Source organism: Oxyura jamaicensis, chromosome 4 (genome assembly GCF_011077185.1).
Source record: "Oxyura jamaicensis isolate SHBP4307 breed ruddy duck chromosome 4, BPBGC_Ojam_1.0, whole genome shotgun sequence".
Taxonomy (NCBI): domain Eukaryota; kingdom Metazoa; phylum Chordata; class Aves; order Anseriformes; family Anatidae; genus Oxyura; species Oxyura jamaicensis.
In genome coordinates, this window is record NC_048896.1 from 60,851,638 (window position 1) to 60,866,928 (window position 15,291).

The 15,291-nt window shown below is 34.4% G+C and overlaps 1 protein-coding gene across 3 annotated transcripts in view; it reads right to left on the reverse strand.

Moving 5' to 3' along the window:
- Nucleotides 1-15,291, reverse strand: part of INTU (inturned planar cell polarity protein) — a 43,117-nt gene that overhangs the window by 10,112 nt on the left and 17,714 nt on the right. For all 3 annotated transcript variants that reach the window (XM_035326469.1, XM_035326468.1, XM_035326470.1), the window contains exons 4-10: nucleotides 14,262-14,465; nucleotides 9,588-9,706; nucleotides 8,640-8,729; nucleotides 7,989-8,066; nucleotides 6,705-6,894; nucleotides 1,448-1,501; nucleotides 19-81 (exon numbers count right to left, since the gene is read on the reverse strand). In XM_035326469.1, the coding sequence (XP_035182360.1) occupies nucleotides 19-81; nucleotides 1,448-1,501; nucleotides 6,705-6,894; nucleotides 7,989-8,066; nucleotides 8,640-8,729; nucleotides 9,588-9,706; nucleotides 14,262-14,465 (798 nt within the window). The remainder of the gene's footprint in view (nucleotides 1-18; nucleotides 82-1,447; nucleotides 1,502-6,704; nucleotides 6,895-7,988; nucleotides 8,067-8,639; nucleotides 8,730-9,587; nucleotides 9,707-14,261; nucleotides 14,466-15,291) is intronic.

Here is a 15,291-nt window from a genome sequence, read left to right on the forward strand (position 1 = left end):
CTTAATCAGTAATACTACCTTGTAGAAGAGACAAGAGCCCATAATCACATATAATCTTCTCATGTCGTAGTAATCTTCAGACTGCGAACAAAAGCATGGATTTTTAGTTCAGAATTTTTGAGTGAATACAAGTAAAATATTTAATTCCAATCAACTGTAATCAGTCTTATTCAGTATTTTGACCACTTGTATCATTAGGGCATCAGAAAGGTATTAAAAAGAGTATTCTGAACAGTTAAAAGAAATACAAAGTTTTTAGCCTCCACTGTAGATTTTCATGTCACTAAATTTTTTTCTTACAAACAGTTTTCAGTTCAAGGTAAGATGCTCAGATTTCCTATCCAGTATTTATCTTTTCATAAACTATTTTTGTAGGCTATGCTACTTCTCACAATTAGTAACAGAAAAGTAACTGAAGCATAGCTATAGTTACCAGGGCCTTACCAGAGGCCCTCCTAGAGCAAAAATTCTAAGTCAAAGCATTTTTATGCAGTATTTGCAAATTTACCTGAAATACACTTATTCATTTTTTTTTAGTTTAGATGCCCATTGGTCTCAAAGACTAACTTTACATGGAGTCTAGAGTATGTTACATTATTGGGTGCAATCAGTTTCTTTGAAATAAAAAACAATCTAAACATTCTTTCCTGTGAACATTCATCCACATTTTGTTTTTTATTCTTTTGAAACATTGACTGTACATTTACCTAATTTATCTTTTAAGCATCTTTAGCTATCTGTAGTAATGAAGAACATCTATGTCCCAGATTGTTATAATAAATATATGATCAAGCAACTGTTCTTCACACCTGATATTTTAAAATTATATTCTTTATTGGGTTTATTATAATAATTTTAAAGTACAAATAATTGTTCTGAAATGTGATTTTAAGAAAGCTCTTTCAAAAGTAAAATTGAAAATTCAGTCTGTTTACATCTCACCAACCTATAGAGGAATTAAAGAGCATATACTCGAGTAAATTACTATCTTCTTCTTTATGAGTGTTAAAAGTATGCATAACTTGTAATTGTTTCATTGAAACTGGTAACTCAAGTTCTCTGAGCTCCATAGAAGCTTTGATATTATTCTCAATTGCTTGGGAAGGAGACAGTTTCTATACAAAAAAAAAAAAAAAAAAGGGAGCAACAAAGAACAGTTATATTGAAATTAGAGTGTTCTTGTAAACATCCCATGGACTTATAGTAAATCATGTTTTTTCAGTGAAAAATCCTAGAGGATTACAATATGGTAACATTAACCATAGAGAAAAATTCCGGATAAAAATGGGTAAAATTGATCTGTCTTAAAACGAGTAATGCAGTATACTTTGACTCCCACTTGATTACAAAACATGGATGAGTTTGTAGTTAGTACTTTTTTAAGCTACTGAATATGAGCAAGGTAAAGAGATACTGTGCAATGCAAATAACAAAGACAAATGTTTACCAGTTCTGCAAAATCAGCTGCTTCAAGATCGCTCAGTGCTGTGTCAATTTCCATCTGAAATATTTAAACATTTTAATAGACTCTTCCAAAACATTAATTTACGATATTAGCATATTCACTAATAGATAGTTCACTTTATCCTGCTAATCTGAGAAAATTAGTATTCACATGTACAAAGTGAATGGACAAAAACTGCAGTATCAGGTAACAGGAACACTTCAATTCATTAAAGAAATATTCTTCAATTGCCATGCATTTCCCTCTTCTTTGAGACTAAAATTTATCTGCTTGCTTGCCTCCTGAACATGATGTTCTGTATATAAAGGAGATGTCACTTAGTCCAGCATGGTTTAAAACATGAGGCCTAGTGACTACTCCTCGAAGGCTAGAGACAACACAGAAATCTGGCAAGCTACTATATCCAACTGAGTTCTTAGACAAATCTTTTTCACAATACATTTGGGTTTTGTTTCTATGGAATTCTTCAGCACTTTCTCATACATTATCTCTGTTCTGCTGAAACTGCTCTATGCTTTTGCATTTTTCTTACTTCAGGAGGTGTTAGTTAACTCAAGTTTTACTAAAAATACTTTGCTTTTAAGAATATTGTACTAGCCACCGAAGTTCACGACATAAATGTGCTACTAATGAAAAGAACCTAAACCCACCATGACAAACTCCTTGGGCTATATAAACAAGCTGACTCTAATTGAAATACAGCCAGTTTTGCAAACAGAAATGTCAGCTACGCTGTTGGCAGTCAACAAACTAACCAACCTCTCAGCTTTTTCCCCAGTTAAGATATAAATGGCTTTCTGCCCAACAACTGACATTTGTATTCTCCAAAGAATACACAAATAAAAAGATCTTCACTAAAACTTATATAGCAGAAATTTCCTCTTTTTTTTTTTTTTTTCAGGAAAAAAAAAGATATCTTGCAGATATGGATGATCTAAGATAATTTTGGAAACCCCTGTTCCTATCATACATAGGAAATAAATTGTTTTCTAAATTCCTGTAATTTTACAAGAAAGAAAGCAACCTGAAAGCTAAGGTAGAGAACAAGCTTCTACAGTCTCTCCCTGCAGAAATGTAAGAGAAAAGAAAAAAAGCATGGGGGGAAAAAAAGCATGGAGAAAAAAAGATTTGTCACCAAATAGTACAAGAAAATAAACATGTCATTTCCTGTATAAGAATGTGTGACAACGGAGATACACTGAGTTACATTTCTAATACATATTAGATTGCAGATTGGCCATAGTCTACAATTACGTATTGCATAAACATTTTATTCCCCTTGGTTATGGAGCATAGATTTTGCAAGTGAGTGGATGTGTATGTTACATAACTATGTGCACTCCCCAAGATTTTTCACTTGGATAGCAGATTTAACTCTGGAGTTATGATATACAAGTAACTTTCTTGAGACACTCAGGGAATACACACTTCTGAAGCTAAAACATATATAATATGTAGTATAAATGCAGCAGTTGGACTAAATTCTCCCCAACACATCCAGCACGTTTAGTAAGAGTGTGTCTAAACAGATACCATGGGGCAAAGTAGAGAGAACTAAATCATTATGGGTCTGCTAACCAAGGCAGAGAAGACAATTCATATTATGGAGAAAGGAGAGAGAAGTCTGCACTAGCAAACAGGAATCTGTTTAGCAATGAATGGCACTCAGTGATGCATAGCTTGCAATGTCCATGGCAACTTTTATTAATGAACAGTAGCAAGCCTGAAACAAGTCTGCAAACCCTGTCAATATTCAAGATGAAAGACTTACCACTTATTCCCTCCCCAGCAAACAGACTTACAAAAATCATACATGAGGTCTTCCCATTAAACATGCAATTCAGAAAGCCAGGAAAGTCTTAATTAATACTTTGCTCTGTATAGGCTCTTTATTTCAGCATGCCACTGCAGAAGTAAGGTCATTTTAACATGCAAACTCAGTCCTCTTGGAGAGCTATTCTGAGAAGAACTTCTAATTTTCCATTGCATGGTGTCTTTACTTTCATGGACAACAGTGAAGAGTGTTGTAAAATTTCTTTCCTGTTACTTATTTAATAAGTTTAGGTAACAGCTTCTGGTCAGCTCAGATCACAATCATTGTCTAATTATTAGTATTAACTTTGTTACCCACAAGCATACAAATATTTTGGGTCTTTCCATGGAAGAAAACTCCCAGCTTAAAATTTTCCATCTGTTTCATCTGCATTAAATCACGGCAAATAGTTACTAAAGAAAACAACAAACTCTACAAGGACGGCACTAACATACCCTTAACATCTTTCGAGCTTCATTTTTTTTCTGCTTTGAAATCTAGTAAAAACATATGCTGACATAAATATGATATGCAATCAACTCTTCACATGATATGGAAAATAACTTCCTAACTGAAGGGTTGAAAATACTTAAAAATCATGAAAGTAAAAATGATTCCCTAGTTTCACTAATATTCACTGAAGGATGGAAAATTAAAATGCAGTGAATCTTTCTTTCATCCACTTTAAGCCCTGAAGTGACATCTGAAAATCTAAAGGGTCCACCTTGCCTTACTACAATACCTGAGACTTCCAGAATAAAGGAGAATATATAAAATATTAGCAAATTGTCATTACAGGACGTGCATTGCATGGAAAGTAACCTTGTCAACAGGAACCTGACTAGATATTAGAGTTTTATATGTTAATATGACTGCTTTAAATAGAAAAGTGTAAAATTTTAAAATGTGTCTGTCTCATTGAAGACCAACAGATTTTAGCTACTTGGTCACGTGCTTAGTTCCTTGAATGAGGCTGCATTTTATTAAATACCTACAGAACTGACATGCCTGTTTGAGATGGTCCCTTCATTTTAGGCTGTCTTCATAGGTAGAGTCCTGAGACATGATTCATCTAATACTAAAGCAAAAAGCTGGAGTAGAACAGGTGAATTGCTGGATTTTCCCCATTCAATAGTAGGAAGAGATCAGAATTAGCACCTCAACCGTAGTCATTTATATCACAGACCGAAGAGAAGGTGAGATGATTGCTACCCCAAATCACACTATTGAAACAAAAAGTAGGTGCAAGGAATATCCGAATGTTTAAACTGATTCTAAGAAACCCCACAAACAGTTAAGAAATGTGTCACATTAGAAACAACAGAAGAGGAGCCGTACTGAAGCTACACATGATGTAGGTACAACCCTCAATTTCTTAATTGCTAGTATACATCAAATAGGTTTGAATACTAGAAAGAATCACAACAGTCACTTGTAATGTTAATAAAATAGTGATGTGAGAAGTTGTAAGCTGCACTTTAGCAGTAGCATACTGCAAAGAACATCTACAGGTCTGCTTCCTGAGGTACAGTTGAAATACATTGAGTCTCTCTTCCCCTGTAACCACGTTTGTTAAACATACCCTGGAAAAGAGACAGCACTGAGATTCATTCATACACTGACCACATGGTTCAACAAGATGACTGCTTTGGGATTTTATTATCAGCTGGGATTTTATTATCAGCTATTTTTTAAAAAATATATGTTTCTATTTTTGACTGGGGAAGCACTAAACAGAACAGTTCTCAAACAGGAAAAGACAAACATAAAGGCAATCATTTCATGACTTGCATGTTTTGGAAGTGCAGATTAACTTCTGTACTTCCAGTATTAACTGAAAATACAGCAGCCAACTGCACCTAATGATACCTTGTTACCTACAGCTGAACCTATTATCAGATCAAAATATGTTCTAGCAATGTGTTCCATGGGAAACATAACCCTTTTTTAGTGATACTAACTCACTTTGTAACAAACTGTAGCATGGGAACAGGGAAAAAAAAAAGGAAACTGGAAGCCCTTAAGAGGAGGTACCAGAAGTCTTTTGGTTTGTTTCTAAACAAATGCATATACCATTACTGTTAATAAAACACTTGACACTAGAATTAACAGAAAGTATCCATGGGGTTTAGGAAAAAAAAAAAAAAAAAAAAAAGACAATGACAGACAATGAAAAATGATCTGGATACAAAACAGGAAAAAAATATACAAAGAAAAAAAATTTCAAAGGAATTTTCTGTACGTAAGCCACAATTTTCACCTTTTGTCCTTAGATGTAATTTCACGTAAGCTTTCCCCTACATTTTCTAACGATTGCATCCTGTACCATTTGCATTACTTAATACTTATTATATGTTTTTTATCAATGTATGTCTGCCAACCAGTGTACAACGCAGCTATGACTTGCTTGTCTGTGCTGGAATCTGCCACCCAGGAAGACAAAGTTTTTCTAGTTACAACCCCTCTTGCAAACTTTGCATTTTCTACATTTCAAAGGGAATTCAATTTTCCTTTCACTAAATTCAAATGAATATGTAATTCAAAATAACACCATACATTTCTGATTAAATATGTGTTGGACTTAAAACTCCACTGCTGAAACTTCCATAGAATTGTTTTCTCTAGTACAAAAAGTGTTATAATCTTTTCAAATTGGAGGGATACCACCTACATGCAGACCTTTGGTCTAACAAAGTTAATTGTAGAGTTCATACGAAAAATCACTTCAGAGAAGACTTGGCAGAGATTGTGGATCACATCTATAAAATCTCTAATATTTGTTTAAAAAAATACGTCTTCACTAATTATTATCCATGATCCCCATTTTAACTCAAAGTAATTTCATGCAAACGAGGCTTGAGACTGTCTATGCTGCTTGCTGTGATCTAGCTTTTCTCTAACTACTGCTAAATGCACAGCTATTTCTAATAGAAAAGTAATCAGACAGTGAAACAGCACCTATATGGTTTCAAACAAATGTGGATATTTATTTTGATTCTGCAACAGCCTTTGCAGCTCTCCTAAATGACAAGTTACACATGGGCTTCCAGAGTAATATTTTCTACATTTAAAAATACTTAGTCAAAATTAAACGTAAAGCTACATACCATGACTTGCTTTCCCTGTTACATGTGCTAGTAATTAGAAATGTATTTTTGTCAGGTAATCTTAATTCCTTTATCATTGTGTTCTCTTCCTAGCTAACTCAGAAATCACCAAACTACACCCACAATAGCATTGGTTCTTATGGAATTGACTGCATAGTTCTAAACTTGAATAAAGGATCCTGTAGGAAAAACTGTGGCTTTGGATGGGTAAAGCACATTTAAATTACACAATGACACCAAACAATATATGCAAGACCGGAGTCAATTTTCTGGCCTTTCATATACAAGTTTTTCTGAAGAGATCTGAAAACAAGATTACCTTGATTTCCTGAGGCAATGTCAGCCAGCGCAAGCCTGGGAGATTGTCTAAGAATAAAGCACTGAAGGTATCATAGTGTTGAGCACTGGAGCTGGCATTTGCGTTGAGTCTTGCAGGCTGAAGTGCTCGCTGGAAGAAGAGGTTGAAAAAATGATCCAGACGAGAAACATTTTCCACCTGGCAAAAAGCACTGAACAAACATGAACTCCAAGTTAGAATATCATCAAGAAACATGTAGCTTGTTTATATAACCCTCTATTCTACAGAAGTCTCTTTACAGCATGATAATACATTTGAATTTTTTAACATTCATTTTAAACACCAGGCTGATATGCAGGCAGTACATACATACAAAGATGACACTGCCTGCGTAGCTGAGAGCAGTATAGTATTATAGTAGATATCTGAGAGCAACCTAAGATGAGGCAATGATCAGATTAATCCTTTCAGAAATTCAGATTATTCTTTATTTTAATAATTTAATAATTTTGGTGTGTTAGACATCACTGTATGACTTTTCTTCAGAAGATATTAAAAAAATCTACATTTCTAAATAGTCTGATATAGTTAACATAAAAATGAAGTACTTTACCCTTCATATTCAAAGCTAAAGGTTTTCTGAGATGCATTTAAACATTTGCAAGAATAACAAGGGTAAGTTGCTCATAGTGAAGTGACATTAAAAATGCTGTAAGAAAAAGATACGGCTTGACATTACATGTGACTGGTCTACCAAGAACATTTTTCTGTGTTGAACAGCACAAAAGTAATATAAATGCTAGGATTTTCTCCATGGCATACACACTTAAACCCTGAATTGAATGCAAGCATATGAACAGCCTACCTTGGCAATTTTATTTAGGTTACAGTCAGACTGAAAATTTTCTGGGTGATTTCCAAATGCAGAGAACTCTGCCAAATAAAGTTGAGAAGTCTGAAGTGTTTATTTTATTACAGATATAACACTGTGATTCATTTGTGCGTTTTACAGACAGTGCTTTAACACATTTGCAGAGTGCTGTTGACATCTAGAGTGACATTGGTTATGTGAATGATTTAACCTAATCAAGGACCAAATTGACTGAAATAACAAAGACTTTTTAAAAAGAGTCTTACTAGTGTTAAGACTGAAACAAAAAGTCATTAAGAACAGAATCCTGGTTTTGTGCAAAGGTGAAAGAACATGCAAAGAAAATCCATATAAATATAAAAAATGTATGCTTTTTCAGTGAGCATCAATTAAAAACTAGCGACTGAAAAGAAAATACTTTTGAAATAACTCACCTGTCTAAAGAGCTGTACATAAATTTTAAGGTCCTGACAACATTTTCCAACATGATCCTTAACTGGGAAAGTGGCACACTAAAAAAAAATAATAAAAAAATCAAACATACATATATGTTTATACCATCTTTAACTACTGTCAATACACATAGGCATCTTCTGAAGAGAGATGCATTCGTAACGAATGATATATTGCAAACAAAATATACTTTATTGTACTGTATAAGAAATTTCCTTTGAGTGTTTTGCCCATGACCACACAGACATAGTAGTAAAGCTGGAAAAAAAAAAAATCTGTACTTCTTACCTCCTAGAACACATAAATACGTAATACTACTCTTGTTATTAGTAGTCTCTAATTAGGACATGACTTTAACAAACACTAATAATTACTGTTCTACAGTTTATACATATTTCTGACATTTAATGAGAACTCATTCACTTCATAAGGAGTAAAAAAGAAGGTGTAACAAGGTCTATATAAAAGATGTGTATAAAGTTGATCCAAAAAGTAGGACTGCAGCTATAAAATCTATGTATACTAAGAAGAGTACATTGTAAACCCTCCTTCCTTTTTGATAGGAGAATAGTACAATTTGAGGATTGTACTTGAGAAAAATAGGAAAAAAAAGTATTATATTTGAAACTCACTTTTCTTCAGGAAGGCCAATTACAAGTAACTTGTCACATTCTTTCCAGTAAACAACTTGAACCAGTTTTCCACACAAGAAAAGAGAGGAACTATAAAAATTAAGCCAAGAGTATTATTTCCAGTAGTGTTATTTCCATTAACACTATGCAGTTATAAAAGATCACCGTTAAAGTTGGAATGATTTATATGTATTTTATATACAGTCTTATGCTCATGTAAAATAACATGCATGCAATTGGGCTAGGTAATTACATTAATTATTAGAGAACTCAAAGACCCTTTTATTTCCCTTCCAAGTTAAAGGTCACACCAGCACTAATACGCACACGCTGATCATAATTTACTCTTCTGACAGAAAAAGCTTCATAGAAGAGCTGTGGATTTTCTATTATATTTCTTGAAAAGATGAGACAGTCCATAGAGACCAGCAGCGGTGCTTTTGTATTTTGAGAATTCATCTAAAAATGGGGAATGGAGAACCCTAACAGGAAATGTTAAGTCATCGTGGATTTCTGTACTGTCTTTCTGATGATACCACATATACAGGTCATCCACAAATGGACTGACTTGTTTTTTTCAGATGTTTGAAAATCTTGACGTGACAAAAATGCTTCTATAGGAGAGAATTCCCCATAATAATGCACAAGCATTTAAAAGTGGTAAACACACCTAAGTGCTAATTAATGTGACATTGCAGTAGAATACTGGTATATGCAAATGATCAGCAGCTTAGTAGCTGCTGTTAAGAGTCAATCTGCACTGTAGTGATCACTAAATTAGTAACATGCTTTTATTAAATAGAAATTTTTAAGCACAGTTAAAGCACTGTGCTAAAACTTCTCAGCTAAAATAGCAAGATATCAGCAAATGACCCATGCACATTCTTCTGTACACATACATATAAAATATTAGAAGTAGTAATACATAAAATTTCAAAACACTTTTACCTGATAATCTGGGTACCGGTAACACTTTCCAGTATGTCAGAGAGCGTGATAAATATTCCCCTCACATTTTTGAGTTTTTGGGATGCGTCCGATATGGGGTACTGATAAAGAATTTCTTGCTGTGAATGAAATTAACTGCTAGTTAAGCAAAGCAAAGACAAATAAAACCAAAAAACAAGCTGACTTTTTTTTTCTGGTATCAATTTTTTTGAACATTTTTGAACATTTGTTTTGGTATCAAAACAAGCAGTGGTCTGCATGGGCATACTGGAAAGCTCTAGAACACGAATGTTTACAACAATTTAACTTCGGTTTTATAGAAAGGTAGGACTTATTTTGAATCACTATTATATGGAGAAACATAAAGCGACCAACAGTATGGCCTGTATTTACAGCTTTAAATACATTGTTAACAAATCAGATTCCAAGAGATTACTAACATTTGTATAGCTCTTTCAGTATTTAAATTGTGATTTATTTAAATTGTGATTTAAGAGCCCACCAAGACAGCTCTTGAAAAACAATACATAAGAGTATAAGAACCCTCATCTCTCGCTGTATCCCTACCTAATCACCCTACATCCACAGCAAAAAAATAATACATTCAAATAATGTATACACCATTAACAATTCTATCACGAAAACACAAACTATTTATCATCATATGCTTAAAAAGGTCAACCTTAAACTGAAGATCAATAAAGACAAATATTTGTAACAGTTATTTCTATTTTTCTAATTAGTTATTTAATATAATGCTATTGTATTAAAATAATTTTAAGTATACTCCGAATTTTTATATTATTTCAGGAACCGTAGCAATGAAGTAGTAATAAGTAAACTACTTTTGCTTTCTACCAAATCATGATGGTCAGAAATAATCTGTATAACAATAAGCCTATACAATGCAAAGGGGACACTAAATTATCTTACTACACAAGCAAAAGAAACAGTGATATGATTAACATTGCTATTTTATTGCTCAGTGCCAATATCCGTTAGAAAATTTTCCTTATTCAAGATTAAAAGTATATAAAGTTTCATTGTAGAAGGACCTGGCAAACTCTTCATTCTTATCCAATTTAATTAGCTCTATTTTCAAAAACTCATTAGTAACACAGGTTTTTTTTTTTCTTAAATCAATCCCTCAGCAGGAGAAAAAAAATGCCATTTTCTAATTACAGTATTACAAAGGGCAGGGCTAGAAAGAAAACATTCTCTCTTTTCCACTCCTTACTATGAACTGGGGCCTTTACACAAAACTCATCTGAGAATTCTCTGAACACTTTCCCAGGGAAAGAAAAGACAAATGTAACAAAAGGTCTTAGATGCATCATGTATATACACACAGTAATGAGTTGTTAGCAAGGTTCAGCACATAATACCATACAAGATCAGCTGTCTTCAGAGTAAGATGAAGAGTACCATTTTATCCAAAATCTTAGAAGCACTTTTTTTTTTTAAAAAATGTGAACCTTCCTCCAAACCAAACACCCAAAACCTGGACAGAGTATCTAAACTGAAGGCTTAGCCTTTAACTTATCAGCTGCCCTTTTATTTATTTCTGTGTTGTTTATTTCTCAAACTCAGCCTAAATTGCCTTTTTTTTATTTTCACTGAGTGCAGTCTTGACAACAAAAAAAAAGGATAAAAGAAATTGTGTCGTAACGATGCTGACCAGCTAAAAAATTTCTACTGTCCTCACAGTGCACTGACAGCAGATGCTTTAAATTGCACCTTATATGAGAGTAAAAAATAAATTTCAGATTAAAAGAACACTACAAATTCTTAAAGATTTGTTTACAAATAATAGAAATGGAGTGAAATGCTACAGGAAGCCCAAGCGTCTGTACGAACCAAGATATCTTAACAGCCTACTCAGTAATACCTACTTTGCACGCATACTACGTGCTACCAGTAAAATCGTCATGTAGAAGGAATACAAAGGCTATTTCTTTTAAAACATGGTATCACCAAAAACAGCTCAAATGCATAAAGATGTTATAACATCTGCTGGTGCACATAATGTATGTTGGTACAAATAATGTATGCTATAATCATAACACCTTCCTGGAATTAAAGCATAAAAGACAAGATCAAACTTTTTCACCACATGCATGCACACATCCTAAATACTTTCCTTTGTGACTGTCAGATTGAGCTTACAAATCTTAGAGATCATTAATTTGATATTTGGGTGCCAAAGGCTCACAAGTGGAAGAATTAGTAACTAGCCCTTGTTGCCGTTGTTTGCAAGGATGTCATCTGCATAGGATGCTTCCTTTGGATATGGGTAAAGAAACCTAGTAAAACACCATTATGTTTTTCTATTGTGCAAGATGGCGTGGGTGTATAATAATAATTCAATGCTAATTTGAAGTACTGTAAACTAAGTCTGGAAAACTAAATCTACAGGATAAATGTCGCTTACTGTTTACCAAATGAAACTGAAGACAAATGCCTTGAAGAAGCCAGCAGTCTTTTGTTAATATATGATTTAAAGAGCTCGATTACGCCAGCAAAGCGTATCTGCACATTAGAGACTATCTGTATAACTGCCAAGACTTATCGGGAAACAATTCTTCTATGGTATGAAGGGAGAAAAAGTGCAATACAATCCTTCTTTTACCTCAGCTCAGCATTCTGACTTAATCCTGTTTCTTGGGAGAAAGTAAAGAATGCTCCACTGTTCCATTTACTCTGAAGTGCAGGTGTTACCATTAGGCATTTGCATATCATTTTACCTTGCAACAGGGCAGAGACCTTGATTTCTTTATTTTTTATTTTTTAATATTTCATAAAATTTATCTAAAAGACCAATGTTTTCTTGGTCACTTAAGTCTACAACAATTACCCATAGCTGTTCCATACATGTAACATAAGAGTCATGGACAATGAAATTAGAATTGAAGATAAAAGAATTATTTGTAACATGCAAGTCAATTTTGATAAAGCATCTTAAATTTATTTAATTCACAGCTAAATGAGCTTTTTTGTTGATTTTTATTATACGGAAATACCAAAGCAGAAAAATACTGTGGCATTGTATGTTTTAATGGAAGCAGTCTCAGGGTGCGTGTTTGGGGAAGTCACAGAAGGAAGGTTCTATAAAATTTACAAGAGATTGATATAAATTAATTTCTACTGAAGGTACTTCCTATGAAAACCTATAATCTCTTACACAAGATTGGAAAGAACTGCAAACCAAAGCTTACAGTATGTAGCTGCAATACATAATGAAGCATATGTTACCTTAAAAATACTAGAGTTAAAAAGCACATTATTTATATTACAAACTCAAGTACTCCAGAGTTATGAAGTATTGGATTTATGGCTGCCTATTAAAACTTATTTATACACACTCATCTGTCCATCATCTTTTGCTCTACACAAGACTGGCATCTTTCAGAAAACTAGTAATACTTACAGACAATGTCATGCTGCATATCTACAAAATGGCTCAAAGTTGCACAAGTAGCCATAAATCCGTCATTTCCTAGCTTTCACACAACTGACTGCAAACTATGCGACATGTAATATCATGTAATTTTCTAGGGTTCTCCTCCCTAACCCTGTCTTTAGAAAATAAACTCCATTTTGTGTAACTGCAACACACTTTCTCTATAGTAGATCAAAGCAATACAGACTTCTATCAGTTGAAAAATGGTATTAAAAAGATAAAGACATCCCAGAGAAGGGATGGAGTGCTGCCTGGATCTGACTAATTAGGGGAGGAAAAAAGAACTGTCTTACGCTCCCCACTCTGTCACTGTCCCACCAGTCCCCAGAGACTCGAAAAAACTCTGCTTCATTTGTCACCTCCAAAGCACAGATAATGTAAGTCAACGGGGCCTATATTAAATCTGAGGAGAATCTATAGATGGGGACAAGAGTCTTTTTCCAATGTCTGTTTCTGGAGAGCCCACTTCGGCCATTTGTCATTTTCAGGTCAGGCAAGAGGCCAAGCTCAGCCCTCCCCACTGTTCTCTATCTGTCCTGCATTCCTACTAGAGCCTTTGTAGCTATGGCTATGCCAGGAACAACATCCACACAAACTTACAAAGGGTTATACATACACTGGCACAAGTTTCTGAGGAGCACGAAAGGAAAGAGAAGTGAAAGGGAACTTTATGGGACAAAGAAAGAGTACTTGGGTAGCTCAAAAATGTTGCCCATGCAAGAATCAACAGTTGGCTGCAAGCAACAGCCATGCAAGCAAGACTCTTCTAAGAAAAGGCACATTAGCATTTCAAAACAGGAGGCACTAGACAGATTATGTATGGAGACTGCCAACTGCTCCTGCTAGGGAAAAGCTTTTTTTGATTAGGAGGATTTCATACTTCGAGTTTGAGAAGTGCATTGAAAACGTCACAGTGAGCATTTGGGAGACGACAATGAACTTCTGAATTTGCCTCTGCTTTCTCTGTTAACACCTGGTCTGTTCTTTCTATCAAGACATTCAGTAGTGCTGAAGTGATTTTAAGCATAATTGGAATCTGCCAGTAGTGATGCTGCCCCCCTGGAATTTCAGGCCTTGTTTCTGTCAAAAATAGGTATTTGGCAGACTACTCAAAATGATTATCAGGATTTATTTATTTTTAATCCCAATAGATGTAGCATTTGCTGTTCTCAGTTTTTATCTTTCACCTTCAGTTTTCTTAGTTAGCTACATACCTCATCCTTAGATGTTTCGGAGTCCAGTTTCAGCGAGAGGAACATAACAATATGAGGCACATCTCGTGTCGCCTGTTGAAGGTCCGCGCTGTCTTCCCCCCACAAAAGCCGAACCAGGTTGTTCATACTTGACTGTGCCCGCTTACTCCTTTGCTGAGATGTTCCTTCAGGCTCAAATATCGATGTTTCAAATGTGAGTTTTACCTATGAAGATAATTAATCAGTGTCAAAATGATGCTGCACTTACAATTACATTTTAATACCAGATGAAAGAGATGTAGTTTTAGCCATTTAAGAGATATTTTCATGGCTTTTCTAAAGGCAAACTTCTCTGGCACAGTGGTAAGTTTTTGTAAGCATATATTCAAGATAAAAGCATTCAAAAATTGCTGCTGTCTGAGGAAAAACAATTATACATGCAGTGTTACATAACCATTTATTATTAACAACAAAGCTAGCTATTACTTGCTCTCTGAAAGATGCGAGTAAGCATGTGGTTTGGGGTGTTTTCATACTCTAATTTTACGGATTTTGAGAATGGAAAAATATACTTACTGCTCTGGGTTTGTTTGAACACAAAACCTATTATCACCATCTTTAAACATACACAATATTTGACTTCTTTCAAAATACCAGCCCTTCCATGAACATATACCCTCAAGGCTCCTTCATGACCATTTCTTTGCTGTTTTGAGCACACTGACAGATACAACTGCACAGGAAAATCCATTTGCATTGGACAGCAAAAACCATGTAGGCCCACTCTCAGTTCCTCATTTCATATGTTTTTATCCAAGATGCTTTGTCTGCTTTAAAGTATCCTTAAAAAGCTTGTGGACTGGGAAGTTCTCAGCATCATGCGTCACACCAAATCCTGATCGTCTTTGAAGCCAGTGAGTTTAGCCTAATGATTACTGCAAAGGTTTCTTTGTTCCCCAGTTGTGATCAATCTGAAAATATAGATACTTTTATATTTTCATAATTGTGTGTACGTACACACTTTGAGAGGAGTGCCAGCAAGGAATTACGA